Raw genomic sequence first — 18,558 nt, forward strand, 5'->3', positions numbered from 1 at the left:
AATTTATTAAAACAATCTAACTTTTTACATCTGGTTTCTGTTATTTGTCCTGTTTGTATTGGCAGGGGCTTTAATGTTGATTGCCTGGACGTCGACTGTCACCGCTGGGGTCATCATGGCAAGATACTTCAAACCCGACTGGCCGGAGCAGAACATTTTGGGGCAGAAGGTCTGGTTTCAGGTGGGCACTGCTTTGCTAAAATGAGGATGTCTGTAGATTTCCAGATGTGACTCATCCTCAATACTCTTTGTTTCCTCAGTTACACCGAATGCTGATGAGCCTCACAGTTCTGCTCACACTGGTCGCCTTTGTTTTACCTTTTATCTACAGAGGAGGTTGGAGCAAGGTAACACACACATCCAACACACGCAAACACAAGTCTGGTTTATGTTTCTTTGTGAAGGCTCTCCATAAACATAATGATTTTCTTTATACTGTACAAACTATATAAACAGACAACCTCCCATACATTCCACATACACACAAACACACTCAACACACAGCATGCACACACACACACACACACACACACACACACACACACACACACACACACACACGTGCACATACTCAACAATCACCCTCAACATACGAGCATTCAACTCGCATAACATGTACTCACATACACACATGCTGGTTCACTATGCACACAACACACACACACACACACTTAGTATGAACACACTCAACATGCAAACATCGTACACACAGACACAATTCAGCGCACACACAATACTGTATACACACACAGTCAACACACTGCACACACACAACAGACACACATACTGTAACATACACACACACTGTAACTAACACACACGCACCCATAACATATACATGCTTAACATACACACACACTCAACATACACACAGAGCCAACACTTCTGCTACACTCTCAATACACACCATACTGTATACACACACTCAACACACACACTTAACACACCTCACACACACACACACACTCAACATAAACACATCCTAGACACACAGACCCAACAACTTCTGCACATACATAGACACACACTCAACACACATGCACACACACACACACATATACGTGCACATACTCACCAATTACCCTCAACACACGTGCATTCAACAGACACAACATGTACTCACACACACACACACACACACACACACACTCACACATGCTCAATATGCACACAACACACACAGACACACACAGAAACACTTCTGCCTATGATGAGTAATCATCATGCTTTAACAGTGTGTCATATTTTCACCCTCTCTATCACACACCTCTGACTGTTCAGCAGCTCTGCCAGTGTGTCAGACCCACATGCTGCCTGCTCAGAATAAATACATTTAAACTCACACACACACACCGCAAATGAACATTAGAAGTGACCCACCATGTGGCATCTTCTTGGCCCTCGTTCCAAACAACACACCCACTTTTCCTCAGGGATTAATCAAGCACAGTGTTGACCGGGTCTCTTATTAAGTCTGGCTTATTTGAGCCTCAAGCTGACACGTGTATCCATCCATCCATCCGTACGGCCGAGCATGAGGGACACATTTGTGACTCAACAGGGGCATCTGTGACACCCCTCATGCCAAGAATCGCTCAAGAGTTTCTGTCCTTGACCAGCAGAGGGCGCAAGTTCCATGCCAATAGGAGACAAACCTGCCCCCGCTCAAAATAAAACCCACAAAACTTGTGCTTTGACAGACATTGAGAAGCGATTTGCTCATACCTTTCAACATTCCCGTTTTTCCCAGGAGTCTCCCGTATTTCACACCCATTTCCTGGTCCTCAGCTTTTTAGTACAGTCTGTAACAGCCCCAGGTTGCCAAAACGCAGCAGTCGCTCCCCCTTTTTTATAGACAAATGGCAGGTATGGATTTGTACTTCAGGTCAAACTTGGGATTAGATTTTTTTTTTTTTTTCTGGTAACAAGGTGCCCGCAGGGTCTTAAAAAGTCTTAAAATGTCTTAAATCTCAAAAGCTAAATTTTAGGCCTTAAAAAGTCTTAAAGATACTGAAATATTGTGTTGTAGGTCTTTACAATTGTTTTACCAGGTCTTCATTGTTCTTTGTTCTTTGTGCGTTCATAGCTACCAATCTGGCCATTAACACCCATACAGTCACCAGCAAATCTCAATAAAACTTTTTATTTAAAAAGTTTGTCCTTATAGTAACATTTGCTTAACAGTTCTCTATTTATTTACTTCTGAGGATACTGACCTGACCTAATGTTTTAAATTTAACTTGGTGAAACCTGCAGAAACCCTGTTAAAATGTGAAAAATAAAGTAAAAACTGTGTTAAAAAATGTATAAATATGAAGAAAGATTCAAATTTAAAATCAATGTATTTGATCAAATAAGTTCAGGCTTGGGGAGTGGAATAGGGTTCTTTTAAGATAATAATAACAAATAAACAATCAAGCAAACAAATTAAATAAATAAATAAATAAATGAATACATGAATGAATGAATGAATGAATGAATGAATCATACAGATTTAAAAACTTTGTAGTATTATGGCTGAGTATTTGATCAAATAAATTCAGGCTTGGGGAGTGGAATAGGCTTCTTTTAAGATGATGATGATAATAATAATAATAATAATAATAATAATAATTAATAAACAAACAAATAAATAAATAAATAATACTGATTCAAAACATTTGTATTATTATGGCTGAGTATTTGATCAAATAAAAAACCAACCAATCAATCAATCTATTTATCAGTCATACTGATCCAAAACCTTTGTAGGATTATTGCTGAGTATTTTATCAAATAAATTCAGGCTTGCGGAGTGGAATAGGTTTCTTAAAAAAAAAAATCCTACTGTTCCAATACTTTTGTGGTACAGTATTGTGGTTGAGTCTAATCCATTTTGTGTTGTTCACAGCGGGCAGGAATACACCCGTATTTGGGTTGTGTTGTCATGGCACTGACTCTCATCCAACCTGTCATGGCACTTTTCAGACCTGCACCAGACGCTGCAAGGTAAATCCTGGTGACAGCAGCATTGCACAGTTCAGCCAAAAATGAAATATCCAGACTGAACTGATTAAAAAATGGTTTACTGTTATATTTAATACATTTGAATAAAATGTCATTTGAAAAAAAACAAATAAAAAGTCAATTTTGTTTAAGTTCATAAAGAAAGTGATGTTAATATATATTAGAAATTAAAGTTATGTTAAATTGTAACACTATTTCTCAGTATTACTGTATTTATGATCAAATAAATCTATTACTGTATTTAACAACAACATCCCTGTATGGCTATGATTTATCTGTAGACCCTTGACAGAATGCTAAAATACTTCTTTCAAAATAACCCAAAATCTAATTAGTTGAATGTTATATTTAATTTAAAATACTTGCAAATGACAGTTTGCGATGTTTTGGGACATTATATGTTGTTTGAATTGTCATGTTGACAGTGTTTTGTGTATAACCTGCTCTCAGGAGATACATCTTCAACTGGATGCATTTTGGAACAGGAACAGCAGCTCAGATTGTGGCTGGTAAGAAACAGTGTTGTCAATTATCTTGAGTAGATAATTATATGGCTCAGATCCTTATTAACAACAGCGCTGACAGCAAAAAAGCAGCTTTTTAGGCTCAGTAAATTTGAGCAGTAAACACTTTTGCCTGAAACAAATTGTCTGTTTTATAATCATCGTATGTGATTATTTATTATATTATAGCTAATTGCATTTTGGCGCGTTAGTATAAAGTAGAACATTCTTAATTCCCTGTACAGTATTTTTTAAGGATAGTTTTGTGCAATGTATTTGTTTTATTATATAAAAGCCTGATATTTTAAACCTTTTTTTTTTTCCAAACTCCAAATAAACATATAGTCAATAAGAGCATTTTTTTTCTAAGAACAGCAGTTGGAAATCAGGGTTATTTCATCAAATATTGTTTTATTACCTTCTCTGAAGTGAAAACCTTCATAATGTGCTGTCTAATGAATATAAACATACTATGTTTTTTTTTTTTTTTTCAAATCTAGCTATGTTTTCAACTAAATTTCAACTCAGTAAAATTAGTTAAAGGGCACCTATGGTGAAAAATCTATTTGGACAAACATATGCGTATATATAATGTATAGACCATCATATTGGGGTGATATAAACACACCCAGTCCTCTTTTTTTTTTCAATTTAACAACATAAAAAACGGTGGACCAATTAGAGCGGTTTTCAGACTGTTCCCCCGCCCACCGAATTGATTGACAGCTGCAGGCATTAACATGTTCCGGTAGTCACGTGTATATGTCAACAAGACCAGGCAGACATACGCAAAGCAACCGGAAAAAAAAGGTCTGTTCTGTTCCCTAGGATCATCAATCATCATCAAATGTGATTAAGAGCAAGTTTTAAATGTTTAAAGTGTTTTAAAACAGAGCATGTGTGTAATTAATTACAGCGATTTCCTTCAGCTTTACTTCATCAGCACAGCCGCGTGTAAGAACAATTATAAAAGAAGACGCTTCAATCCCGGTTTGTGGAAGTTAAATCAGGTTTATATTGTACACTAGCATAACAGATATCCACACAGTACTGGAGGTTAGCCTGTATCCTGTCATATTTAAGTGCAAAAACAGTGCTAAGCGCGCTCTGTCTGCCTGCCTGCCTGTCTGCCTGCCTGTGTGTGTGTGTGTGTGTGTGTGTGCGCGCGTTAACTTTGTAACGATATTGTGTGTGACTAATCAATGCAACTTCACAATACTGATTAGTAAAGATTAGTTCTTACTGTAGTATATCTCACAAACGCTACGTGAGACCTTCTTTCTTTAAGTCTGTCTGTTGTCTGACGCAGCTGAGGGAGGAGATTAAAGCACGCGGGAAGGCACGTAGAAACAGTAGGCGGGAAAGACTCATTTTATAGGCGCAGTACGACAAAACCACCCCCTGCTGGAAATCAGTATAAAACAGCATCTTGTAAAAGGTATAATGAAAAATCTGAGGGGTCTTTTGAGCTGAAACTTTATATACATTCTAGAGACGCAAAAGATTTATATTAAATCTGAAAAAAGGGGTAACCTAGGTGCCCTTTAACTAATTATTCACTGAAATCTAACTTAATGGCATAAATAACATAAGTACAGTTTCCATCTTACTGTATATCTGTATGTACTTTCTGGAAACATCTGGATACATTCAAAACATCTTAAATAGTAAGCAGTGTTGCCAAATATTTCCAATGAAAAGTAGCTAAAGCCTGCCCAAAAAGTAGCTAAAGTTGCCAGATGACGTCACGCACTAATTTGCATATAATCGATGTCATCATGTAGTTTCTGACACTTAACTTAAGCCCGTCATGTCTCTACTTTCTGAGGCGCTGTGTATTATATTAAATTAAAACATTACATCTGGATGCACAATAAATAGTCTGTTATTAACATATAACTTGATAAGGTCATTGCGTAATCGCAGCTCAAAACTACATCTTTAAGTAGTATACAGAATAATGAATGTTTTCTCAAATTGACAGGCCATCTTAGCAAAAACAAAAACATTATTTGAAATATGTTCATTTAGATTTGTATGAAAAATATAGTTGACTATTTGCAAAAGTAACACAAACACTTTTTGATAAGAATTTTGTTTTTTAAATATAACACTGATAATGAGCTTTCTTACATTCTTTTAAACAATCACAGCTTGTGTACTTACTCTTTTAAACTTGTTGAATTAACACATTTGTGAAAGTGACAACAATTATAGCACTAATGGAATTTATTGCTATCTAAATTACCAACAATTACACGTGTTAACAAATATGAGTAAATTAACAGTTATGAGAAACAATCTGAGCTAGCAATTTACTTTACTGAGTGAAGCCTGCAGCCACTGCTCTTTTGAGTCACGTTTTAAAAATTGCTAAAATGAATGTAAAAAATTGCTAAATCTGAGTGCTTTTTGAAAAAAAAGTTGCTTGGTAGTATGAAATGTTACTAAATCTAGCAACAAAATTGGTAAGTTGGCAGCACTGAAAGTGAGTGCATTTTAATTTTGGGTGAACTATCCCTTTAAGAAAGAAACTCATCAAGGTTTGAAAAAAAAAAAAAAAAAAAAAAAATATATATATATATATATATATATATATATATATATATATATATATATATTTTTTTTTTTTTCAAACCTTGATGACTTTTTTTTTTTTTTTTTTGATTGAGTTATTAATAGATTTTGAAATTGCATTTATAGACTGATGATCTGAACATTAATTTAGCTTTATTTTTTTATCATGTATCTTAAATAGTAATTTTGGTTGAACTATTCATTTAAGTACCAAGTTTTTTAGTCTAATTTTCACATGCATTTTTTTTTTTTGAGTGATGAATCACAATGTTTACTTTTAAAAATAAAAAAGTCAATATTTTATAAAATAAAAGTCAATATTTATCAAAAAAAAAAAAAAAATCAATTAATTTAATCTCCAAAAATGCTGCTTGTTCAAACTACTTATTTAAAATGAGCTGAACCAACACAATTTTTTTTTTGTGTGTGTGTGTGAGTTTTTTGTGGACAACTTAATTGTTTTGTGTTTAATCCGCCTAAATTTGTATTACACTTAAATTTTAGTGAGCCTAATTGATTTGTTTTGGGACAACATGAAGGATGTGTGTGCACTGTAAAAAATGCTGGGTTCCACACAATCGATTTGTGTTAGTACAACATGAAGGAATTAAGTCAACAATTTTACAATTTAACACTTATTAGTTTGTACAAATTTAGGTAGATTGAACATAAATCAATTAAGTTAGCACAATAAAAACTACATTATTGTGTTGTTATAGCTCATTTTAAATAAGTAGTTTGAACAAACAGCAAATGTCTTTTTTTGACAGTATAGGTTCATGGCCTTAACACTTTAACTTTGTTTTAAAATCCCTATATGAAACAGTCAGTGACCACCAATGCACTGTATTGTCTTTTTTTCTGATTTAGTTGTCACCATTTTCCTCGGGATCCATCAGCAAGCTCTTTTCCTGCCTTCTCCGTGGGCCACAGGACTCTTGGCCTTCACTGTCATCTGGTTTGTGTTGGCAGATTTGGTGCTGGAAGTCCATCGAAGGGGGTTTTTACCTGTAGGTCAGTAAACCGCCCTCAACCATGTGTGTTCTGTTCCCGTACCTCCAATCCTCAGCTGTGTCTTTGCAGAGAGGCTGTTTATTGTACTGCACTGTTATGAGTAATGTTGCTTCTGTGCAGGAAATCAATAGTACTGTATGAATCCATTAAATTGTAAAAGGTTTTTTATTTTTCTGCATTAGTAATCGTCATGTTCCGCTGAATGCTAATGAGTTTGAAATGTCAATGTGTTTTTATGCTAGAAAAATGAGAAAAAAACAGGCTTTTGTCTTTTATTTTTTCCTTTTAGGCTGCGTTTAGTTTTTTTGTGCGTAAGCTGCTGTAGATAGGGTCAACAATTTGGAATGTGATTTTTTTTTTTTTTATGTTTTGATTCACTATATGAATTGTGTTTATTTATTGAAAAATGTGATATACAGTTGCAATCAGAATTATTAACCCCCCTGAATTATTCGCCCCATGTTTATTTTTTTCTCCAATTTCTATTTAATGGAGAGAAGGTTTTTTCAACACATTTCTAAACATAATAGTTTTAATAACTCATTTCTCATAACTGATTTATTTTATCTTTGCCATGATGACAGTAAATAATGTTTTACTTGATATTTGACTATATTGACTATCAAAAAATTGCTTAAAGGAGCTTATAATTTTGACCTTAAAATGTTTTTAGAAAATTAAAAACTGCTTTTATTCTAGCCAAAATAAAACAAATAAGACTTTCTGCAGAAAAAAAAATTGTAAGACATACTGTAAAAATTTGTTTCAAATTGTAAAAAAAAAAAAAAAAACATAACATACAACTATATATATATTTTTTTCTGATTGGAAATGTAGATATAATCATAAAAGTCTGGAATATAATTTTTTATGTTTTTAGTCAATATTTATGTGTGAGTGAGTTTGATTTATTTAATGAAAATTTAAATTCTATTAATTTATTAATTAATTTATATTTATATTATTTAATACTTGTATTTATTTAATACTAGTAGTACTTTATTTATAACTATTTTTTATTAATACTGATTTGGTGCTTACGGATTATTATCACAACCAATCATCTTTTGATTATTATTATTATCAATGTTGAAAACACTTGAATAAACTGTTATTTATAAATATTAATTTTGATTTCAAATACATTTATTAATTGATTTGTTTATGCATTTATTGAACTTACTACTATGCTAGAATATTTGCAGAGATGTATGAATGCAGTCCTCCAAGCTCATGGGAGTCATACACAATATGAATTCTTTCTCCATTGCAGCATAACTTTATATTCTAAACTGGACATTACTTCTGTTAATTGACAGGACTTAAGCAAAGTCAGACCAAACTATCCTATTTAAACAATTAAAAATCAAGGCATGAACGTATTTTATTTTTGTAAAATAAGTGTAATCTAGAGGCCTTTGAATTTCATGTAAGCCACCAAATGATCAACTAGAAATCAAGTTTATATTTGTTGTTCCTAAAACCTGGATAGGCGACAAGACTTTTGTCAGGTAGTGTACAGTATATAGAAGCAAAAACATAATTTTCAACCATTGATAATATTAAGAACCATTATTATTAATTTAGCACCAAAAATGACTAATATTTACTGAATTTATATAATTATATATATATATATATATATATATATATATATATATATATATATATGTATATGTATGTATGTATGTATATATATATATATATATATATATATATATATATATATATATATATATATATATACACACACATATATATATATATATATATATATATATATATATATATATACATTTATATGCATATACATAAATCCTCACAATCTTATGATGTACTTATTATTGTCATATTATTATTGTTTTTAATATTATATTGTACATACACAAAGGATAGTCATGTGTTTATTATAATGCATTAAATAGCAGAAGATTATATAGAATTGTCATTATTAATCCGAGTACTGTTTTTGTTTATATATTTTTCAGGTAAATATTTTAAAAACGTCAAAATCTACTCAGAGCATATTAATTCTGAGGACAAAGAGGAGGTTGTGTTTGTTCCTGACGAGAGTGAGACTCTCAGCAATGTGAGTTGAGTTTGTGGAGTATTTACTCCCTCATAACAAACATCTACATATTAATATTACATCCTTAATTATCCATTCCATTTTGTCTTTCTGTTTTCCAGGAATCCCGTTTTAAAAATGTAGTGCTGGCTGTTTATCTCTGTGGAAATCTGGGATGTCTGTGTGTTTTTCTTTGGACCATCATTGCAGTATGATAAACTCCCTGCATTAATTTCCACATTTAGTCTCTAAGATGTTCACCAGTTGTGCCTAATTTATAAAAACCAAAGAAATATGGAGCAAGATTGAATAATGATAGTTCAAGTGTCAAATTTATGAGGGTTTATTAAAGGGATAGTTCACCAAAACATGAAAATTCTGCCATCATTTACTCAACCCTATGTAAGTCAGTGGCAGCCAGCATTTTTCAAAGTATCTTCTTTTGTGTTCAACAGAAGAACGAAACTCATTAAGGTTTAAAAACCACATGAGCGAGAATAAATAATTAGGTAATTAAATGTTTGTTTGTTTGTTTTTTTGGTGAACTATCCCGTTAAGTAGAATATAATATTATTATTATTTTAGATTTGTAGATTTTGTTTAATTTAAAATTGTGTTTTCCTTTGGACCATGATAACATTTTGACACTCTCAGCTTTCATTTCCACGTTTAATCTCGGTGACTTTAACTAATTGTGCCTGATTTATAACAACCAAAGAAATGTGGAGTAAGATTGAGTTATAACAGGCCAAGTGGCAAAAGTATTGGTATTTATTTATAAGGGATAGTTCACCCAAAAATCTGAATTCTGCCATCTTTAACTCAACCCTATAGAAGTCCATGGCTGGGACATGAGGGATAATAAATGATTTGGTAGTTTTCATTTTTTTGGTGAACTATCGATCCCGTTAGGTAGAAGATAACAAATTATTAGAGTTTTGTCTTATTTAAAATTGCGTTTCTAGACTGCTGATGTACAAATCAACTTAGTTTTATTTTTATAGCATATTTAGATAATTATCTACACAATTATTTGTAAAATAACTGCTGCTTTTTCAAAATCTGCTCCTGATTTTTTCCCGTTATTTGTCTTTTGCCTGTTTATCTTTAAAAACTTTCCTTTAGATGTTCTACAGTCAGTGTTTAGTTTACAGATCAAGCAAATTACACCAGTCTTGACTCTGTGATTGTCTTTTTATAAACGTGAGGTTATGTTTTTGAACACCTTGTTTTGGATGACTGTTTCTGAAAGTATTGCATATTGATTTGTGGACTTGAATGAGAAACTGAAGTGCCTGATAAAGACTGTTACTTTTGCCTGAAGTGTAAACATTCTTATTTGCGCAGTGAATAGAAATGTGTTTGTTTTTTGTTTTTTTACAAATATGATTTTTTTTTCAAATAAAGTGGACCATTTATTATGGTTTTTAAACAAATTACAACTTGTGACAAATAAATCTTTTGCAGTTAAACTGTTTTTCCAATTTTCCAAACATTTAATCTGGATCAGATTGGTCCAGATTTGGAAATCCTGTTTTGCTATCCAGCTTGAACTGATCTGTCGTTCTTATATGACAGTTTTTTAAAGGAACATTGTGTTGGATCACTGTGATCCAAATATCAAATTTCAAGATTACCAAATTCTTTTTACCAGATCATTAAATTTAACCAAACGTGTAGCCTACTGGCATAGCAAAGAGCAACTGGTAGGCAAAATACCATCACAAAGAGCCATTGTTTGTTTTAATGGTGAGAAACAGAAACTCTGCAATCAACAAATATATGACATTTTTTAGTTTGTTCTAAAACAATACTGCTAATACAATTGTTTTGCTGCTGTTTTTTATCATATCTCATTAAATGTGACATGCTTCAAATATGAAGACATTTATTTATCATCAGTAACCATTACGTTTGTGATCATTCACTTAAAAAATACAACTTGTTTTATTTGGTTAAAAAAAACGTGGATAATCCTTTTTTTTTTTTTTTTATCAAAAAGATCTCTGAGTTCAAAGTTTTGAACAACCCAAGGGGCATGTTTGATCTAAATCAAATGTAAAATTGAATTACATGCTCTGGTCCTAATGACCATGAATCTTTTGAAAAACTAATTTTCAAGATTTTATCCAATCCATGATCCAAAATCCCACTAGATTACTTTTGAACAACTAGGCCCTGGTAAATAAATATATTTATCCATTTCTCAGTGTATATAGGTAATATATTTTGGTGCATTTAAACAAAACAGATTTATTAAATGAATATATTTATTGAAACAATATTTTAGTCACAGAACATAGAAAGATTAGAGATTTAAATTCATGCGAAATATTGCGGAAAAATACTTTTAACAAACTTTTATAAAAATATTTTGCTTCTCTTGAATTTTGCTCTTTTTAAATGTTTAATTTAATATTTTTCCCTAACATATTTTGGTGTTCTAATTTTAGATCGTTATCATAAGTGATTTTGTTATCATTTGTTGATTTTGAGCATTGATTACTATCATGAGTGATTTAGTTATCATTTGTTATTAGCTCCTTAGTTGGTTCAGTGTATATGCACAAATATATATTGTAAAGCTTCCCATAGAAAATGTATTCCGTACTCCGTTGAATAGCCCAGCCAGAGCCCTGAAGTAAACCCAATTGAGCATCTCTGGAGACACCTAAAAATGGCTGTCCACCAGCGTTCACAATCCAACCTAACAGAACTGGAGAGGATCTACAAGGAGGAATGGCATGAGGATCCCAAAATCCAGGTGTGAAATACTTGTTGCATCTTTCCCAAAAAGACTTTGTATTTCCCAAAAAATTACTGTATTAGATCAAAAGGTGCTTCTACTGAATACTGAGCAAAGGGTCTGCATATTTAGGACCATGTGATATTTCAGTTCTACAATTCTGTGTTTTTCTGTCAATATGGGTTGCTGCGTGTTCATTAATAAAGAAAAACATTAACATAAATGATTTTACCAAATGACTGCAATATACTGTAGCAAAGAGTGAAAATTGAAGGGGATCAGAATACTTTCCATACCCACTATACTGTTTATATATCTGATATGTGTAAGGAAATCTCTTTTTTTTTTTCTCCTATGATGTTCTTTTAATATAAAGATACAATGGTACAACATAGTCAGCCATTTGAGTGTAAACAAACAATAAGCCTTTAAATGACATTTATTTCTGAATTCGCATTTTGAACACATGATTGTTCTAATGGTATGCAAAGCAGGTATTTTCTTGAGACTGACATGGATTCAGAAGTTAGCAAGCAATACTGTTTTTGACATAAATATGCACATTTTCTGTGGACAACAAAGCAACAAGTCAGTTTTATATAGTAGCTTAATAGAATTACTAGTTTTTTTTTATCATACTGAAGTATTAAAAATGTTATCTTGATGCAAAACCTTCAAAAACGTCCTATATGCAATCAAATTTTGATTAATTCTCTAGAAAAAAGGAAACAATCTTAAAGTCCCTTTGATTAAAAGATACCAAATTGGTTTGTTTTTCTGTGCTATCAGACAAAATACATTCATTTTGTATACATTTGGAATAGATCCCAAAACCCTGCAGTATCGTATACTTTCATATAATTTTAGGGATATACAAACAAACATTGCCTTACAAGAAAATACAGTATGAATATACAGTACATCCTCATCTTTATAGACAAAACACTAAAAATATGGTTTATAAGTCTCTCTGGAAACCTCTTTCTCAGGAGGAACCACAAATATGCATGAAACGGTACATTCAAATAACATTTAGGCATCTTGGCTTATGCAGATTTTTTTTTCTGGATCAATAACAAAGTCACACAAGCAGCGGTAGCAAGTGTAATACGCTGTCACAATAAACAAACGAGTTTGAGCGTTGAAAAACTTCTTACGTAAAACAGCTGCAAATTGACGATTATTAGTGTCCATCTTGTGTTTTTACTCATTGTTTGCGAACTCCCCTGCCTCCCAGCGCAAAGCCATGGCACTTTTGCGGCGGGCTCTAGTATAGGGTTCAGGAAACTAGGGAGAGGACAGAGAAAAATAATAAAAATAATTTTAAATATTACAGTTAATATAAATAATATTAACATAATAGACTATAGAAGTTGTGTTGTCAATCTCAGTGTATATTTACTTACTCGATGATCGCAAGACAAAGCCGAACGATCCATTCTGCATGTTTTCATTGGAGACGAAGGGGATGACTTGCATTTAATTGGCACATCATCTGAAATTAAATAATTTCCAAGAATTAACAGATCTTTTCTCACTTTTCATCATATAGATGTGATTTGCAGTCTCAGGGTGTGCTCCCACTTGTACTATTAACTTTAACGATTAACTATAATGCTAAACAAACAAATTATATCTATAATGGTCTATGAATATTGGCAAATCAGTCAATTTGAATGTTATCACTCGATTGAATGAGAGTTTTCAGTGGTTATCAGCTGATAGGTATGAGTTAGTAGAGGCATTCTGTGCCTACTGTTACCATCTACATAGCTATAGATCACATACGGCTGCGGCTGGAAGTTAACGAGAATTATTTATTAAATTTCCCATGAATTGTATTTTATTAATGTCTACCCTAAACCCAACCATCACAGTAATGTAAATACAAAATCTGAATCTTGAGTCTTCTCTATTAGTATAGCTGATTAACCATGTATGTGAATGATAACAGCCCTCTGAGCCTACACAGAAGGCCCTACTGGCCCATGTCTTTCAGCTGATAACCATTGATAACGCCTATTCAATCGAGTGATAACATTGAAAGCGGGTGGTCAGATGAGTGTCATCCCATGAAAAGTTTGGTATCGGTTCATTTCCAAATGAACTCTGTTGATGTTCGTCTGAAATGTGAATACAACATAGAACAAATACATCTAAACCAATCAAAAAATAAGACATTGACTAGTCGCGACTACAAAAAGACCCGAATCTTTAATCATACAGTCTTAAACGGATTCTTTATTGCCATCAGTGGTTCCTTGAACAGCCTTGTTTCCACTAAGCAGTACAGTTTAGTCCATTTCAGTACAATCCGGTATGGGTCATATTAATTGGGCTCGCTCTACTCATATCATGTCTTTTGCGTGCCCAAGTTCATTATTTTAAATGTACAGTTTATGTGCAGCAAATGTAAGTAGAGAGCGGAAATAGTGCACCTTGTGCTTTCTATATGTTTAGATTTGACATATGAATGGCCCTGTAAACAACAATGGAGGACATATGGCAGATCCTGTTCTTGCTTCTTGTCACAAAAAGATAACAAGCTTTGTTTGAGCTTGGGTCGACCATGGTTTCTCTGAATCAATTATTAAATCAATCATCATCCTGTAGTAAGTCTAGCTTATTGTTGTGATAGGTTACCTTACAAAAGAGTGCCAAAAATGTGGTATCATTTGCTGTTTTGGTACTTCTGACATAGAAAACAGAAATAAATGTAAGCTGTACTTTACTGAATTGTACCAATTGGTGGAAAGAAGTCATAGCATTCATCAAACTTTTAATTACAGAAATTGTTCTTTATACTGTAGTGGCTAAATGGTTCTTTGGGCAACCCAAAAAAGTTTGTGACATCGCTGTAATTTTTATTTGTTTATTTATTTTTTGGCACTGGAAATGCATCAGACCATCAATCATTTGTGAACACTGTTATATAATCATTACTTAATATTTTTGAAATCCCAAAACTATGTCACTTGTTGTTGTTGCCATGTATTACCTGTAAACAATGAGCTGTCCAAACGGTTTGGAGACATTAGAAAGTGCTCCTTTGTGTAAAGGCCGGCCCTTTGTCGCTTCAGTTCCTCTTCTCGCTGCTTCACCATCTTTATCTCCTCATCAACAAGAGATATTGTACTCCTGGATCGCAGCTTAAAAAATGGGTTGTTGAGGAACATTTTTTCCTGGGTTTCTTCCGAGACAGAATTCAAGTTGAAATCTGACGCACTTCGAATAATGAGGTTGGATGTCTCCAGAATGATGACATTAGGAGTGTCTTCAGGTCTCCAGTCAGCAGATTTGGAGGACACCATCTTTCCATGCCGTGGACTTGGAGGTTCTGGCTCGAGGATGATAACACTGTTAGTGGCCAAGTCTTGTTTCTGTGAGCCTTTGGTTGGCGAAGAGGTAATGATGAAAGATGGAGTCGTGTTGTTGAGCAGTTTGGATTTATTTCCCTCGTCGTCATTCTCATCAACGTCTTGGCATAGTTTTCCAGGGTTCAAGCTGGCAGATCTTGCTCTCAGCTGTACGCAGTCACTGGAGTATGATTTAGACATCACTCTCTCACGCCTTAAGTTTTCGTCACGCTCCATGGTTAGGCGAATCTCTTTCTCAATTGGGATTTCTGGGTCATCAAATGGTGATTTATAACTAGAGTCATCTAGACCCGAATCTTCAGAGCAAGGGCTGAACTGGGTGTGCGCATAGTCCTCTACAAGGGTCAAGCTCTCAAGATCCCTCTTCGACCTGTCAATGTTGCGGACAGGCGTATACATGAAATTGTGACTACCTTGGCAGGTGCCAGATCGAGCTGTTGGTGTGCTTGGATGGTGACTCAAGTTTTTAGTTTGCTCTTCGATCTCTAGCCACTGTTGACGAGCAACTTTAAAATCCACATGTTCAGTACTGACATTCTCGCTTTTCATTTCCTGAATCACACAGTAATCTTTCGGCACCTTTTTGCTGGAATCGGATTTGACAGAATCAAAGGAATTGCTCTTGTGGGTTGCTGTAACTCGTCCAAGTTCTTCATCATCCTCAGAGATCTTGGACAAGCCATGGTATAGAGTGGACGGATTGTAAGAAATCTCTTGTGGTTCCTCATCTGGCTCATTTTCTGGTTGCTCCAGCACTTCTCCTTCAACGGGAACCTCTGGCTCTTCAATTTCCTTTGATTCTTCCTCATTGTCCTCATTTTCAGCTTTCTGAATAAACAGTTCTTGTGCGCTGAGCTTCAGGCTGTCAATGTAGGAATCATCATCTTCCCTATTTATGGAGGAAGAGAAGATGCACCTCCATTTCTCATCTGTTTCACTGTCTGATGAGGCTGCAGCTATTTCAACCCGAAGACACTCATCCAGTTCGTCCGGGTCATGACAGGACTCTGTGGAAGCGTTTGACAGAACTTCCTCTCGGATGTAGTGCTCGAGGATGGTTTCTTCAGGACCTTCACATCCAAAAGTTTCTAAGATGGCTTCCTGGGAGTCCATACCCAATGGGTCTGATATATCTCCATTACCAATAGCATCATCGGGTTGGGGTGCAATGTCCTCCAACTGTTCTTGTCTTGGCGAATCTTGCCTCTTATGCCTGACGTCATTCTCACACACACTCTCAGCACTTGACGGAGTGTCAGATATCGAAGATGTAATCGACTCATTTCGATTCAGCTCTTCTTGAGGGTCCTCCAAGACAAGTGCCTCTTTCGGACCACAAAGGTCCTCAAGATCCTCAGTCTTAGTCTCCGCAGGAGGTAAGCCTGCTAAAATGTCCGCCACAACTTTTGTGCTAATGGACTCTAAAACCTCAGCATCATAACAGACCTGTTCATCGTTGTTGTCTGCTGTGTCCTTGCTCTCAGGTAACTCAGTCTCCAGGACTTCCATTTCACAGTCAATTATGTTTTCTGTGCCGGAGTTTTCACTTGTCTCCATGGTTACAGGCTCAGACAGGGACTTCTGCTCTGAATGCTCTGGATTTTCTGGATGAGAACAACCTGCAATCTCTTCCAGTCTCTCCACCTCTTCAAGCTCAATAGTAGCTCCCTGCAAGAGAGAAATAAAGCAAAGAAATTCAAAAGCAGCAAAAGAAATCTCATTTCCCTGATCACCAAAACATTCACAGCATATCAAAGCTAATTTGCTCCCACTCATGTCTAGTATAAAGCTTATGTAATACTACATTTCCGAGAAAGTTTTCTTCAGTGCCCACCTGAGCTTGGGCTGATGTGATTTATTGTAATATTGCTTGCAAATGATTGCAAGTTTGAATCATGCTTGATTCACAATTATTACAAATAAATGAAAGCATCTACAAAAACTAAAACAAGTCAGCTTTAATCAATTTATGTGATGATCCCATAGGGGTGAGAAAATAAGTTTTGGGTTAAGGAGTAAGTTTTTGCAATTGATTTCCAGGAGAAATGTAAACCTTGTAGGTTATGATTACCTAAAAATAAACTTATTAGTAGAACTGCAATAGGGTATATGCAGAGTTAGTGTTTCTTCCCATACTGATATACTTCTGGTGAATGCACAGTGTGACTTTTTTCAATATTATATGATTCATTTGTACAGCATCAATGTTGTAATATATAATTGAATTATAATCAGTTAAATAGACTTCAGCATTCATAGTTGTTGAAGTGTAAACCGAGATGAAAAGCCGTTTACACGCACGCGCCTTTCAGGATTAGCAGCCTAGCGCAGAAATACCATCGGAAATACTGGAGTAAAAGGAATGTAAAATTTTTAAAGACATGGCATAAAAAACTCTAATTTAATGAAGTGTTGCTTGTACATTATGAGACCCTGTTTTATAGCATGTATCATTGAGGCAGTGAAGATCGTTGATTTTTAAAGAAATCAGATATTATACGTGCCGATTTTGTAACAGCGTGTAAGTAAGCGGTCAACAAAACATGTATTTTCCAAAATAAATAAATATTTCCCTTCAGTTGAGGGTAGTTTTTTAACCAGCGAGCCATATAGGCACATGAATTTGTCAGGAATGTTTGTTGTGACATTTCAGCCTCAAGCTTTGCTAAATTAGAATACCATCAACACTTTAACAAACATTTTCCACAAAAAATAAAAATATATGGGTAAAATTGACTTTTTAATTTGGTCAGACATGGTGAATTAATGATTTATGGTTCAGAAATTTAATAAGAGTAATTGGGAAACTGTACCAACTTGTGGGCCAACAGTATATCAAAGAATACTAACAATTTGGTCATCTCTTGATCTAAATCAACGACAATTAAAAATAATGTTGCTTAAATTCACCATCCACGCTGTGCTGTTTGTTTTGATCCGCTCAAAAGAATCGGTTCATTAGAATAATAAACTCATGAATCAGACTTTACGTGTCGAGTGAGTGCGGGTGCTATGTCATTGCCTCATATATGATTCACTAACACGTTCAAAAGAGTCATTTCGCATCGGCGGAAGTATTCATAAGCAACAACCTTTAACATAACATTTTTCGGTACCATTAATGAAATCTGTTGAATGAAAGCACAACCTAGTGCCTAATATAGCGCGATAGCCAATGTAATGCAATGAACGTCAGCTACACAACCTGTGAAGAAACCTCAGGTGGCTATTGCCGCCAATTTTAGATTGATGGGGACTGGATGAAAG

At 34.2% G+C, this 18,558-nt stretch overlaps 2 protein-coding genes across 8 annotated transcripts in view; one reads left to right on the plus strand and one right to left on the minus strand.

Moving 5' to 3' along the window:
* Positions 1-10,604, plus strand: part of frrs1b (ferric-chelate reductase 1b) — a 24,872-nt gene extending 14,268 nt beyond the window's left edge. For both annotated transcript variants that reach the window (XM_073940918.1, XM_073940917.1), the window contains exons 10-16: positions 66-181; positions 261-347; positions 2,891-2,988; positions 3,457-3,515; positions 6,957-7,100; positions 9,089-9,189; positions 9,291-10,604. In XM_073940918.1, the coding sequence (XP_073797019.1) occupies positions 66-181; positions 261-347; positions 2,891-2,988; positions 3,457-3,515; positions 6,957-7,100; positions 9,089-9,189; positions 9,291-9,383 (698 nt within the window). In that variant the 3' untranslated portion in view covers positions 9,384-10,604. The remainder of the gene's footprint in view (positions 1-65; positions 182-260; positions 348-2,890; positions 2,989-3,456; positions 3,516-6,956; positions 7,101-9,088; positions 9,190-9,290) is intronic.
* Positions 10,605-12,337: 1,733 nt separating this feature from the next.
* Positions 12,338-18,558, minus strand: part of palmdb (palmdelphin b) — a 64,194-nt gene continuing 57,973 nt past the window's right edge. For 5 of the 6 annotated variants that reach the window (XM_005162836.6, XM_068217238.2, XM_009297549.5 and 2 more), the window contains 3 exons: positions 14,913-16,959; positions 13,321-13,409; positions 12,338-13,201 (listed from right to left, as the gene is read on the minus strand). In XM_005162836.6, the coding sequence (XP_005162893.1) occupies positions 13,118-13,201; positions 13,321-13,409; positions 14,913-16,959 (2,220 nt within the window). In that variant the 3' untranslated portion in view covers positions 12,338-13,117. Of the gene's footprint in view, positions 13,202-13,320; positions 13,410-14,912; positions 17,865-18,558 lie in introns of all 6 variants that reach the window. The other variant, XM_073940913.1, reaches the window with a different exon arrangement.

Source organism: Danio rerio, chromosome 24, assembly GCF_049306965.1.
Source record: "Danio rerio strain Tuebingen ecotype United States chromosome 24, GRCz12tu, whole genome shotgun sequence".
In the NCBI taxonomy this organism is placed as follows: domain Eukaryota; kingdom Metazoa; phylum Chordata; class Actinopteri; order Cypriniformes; family Danionidae; genus Danio; species Danio rerio.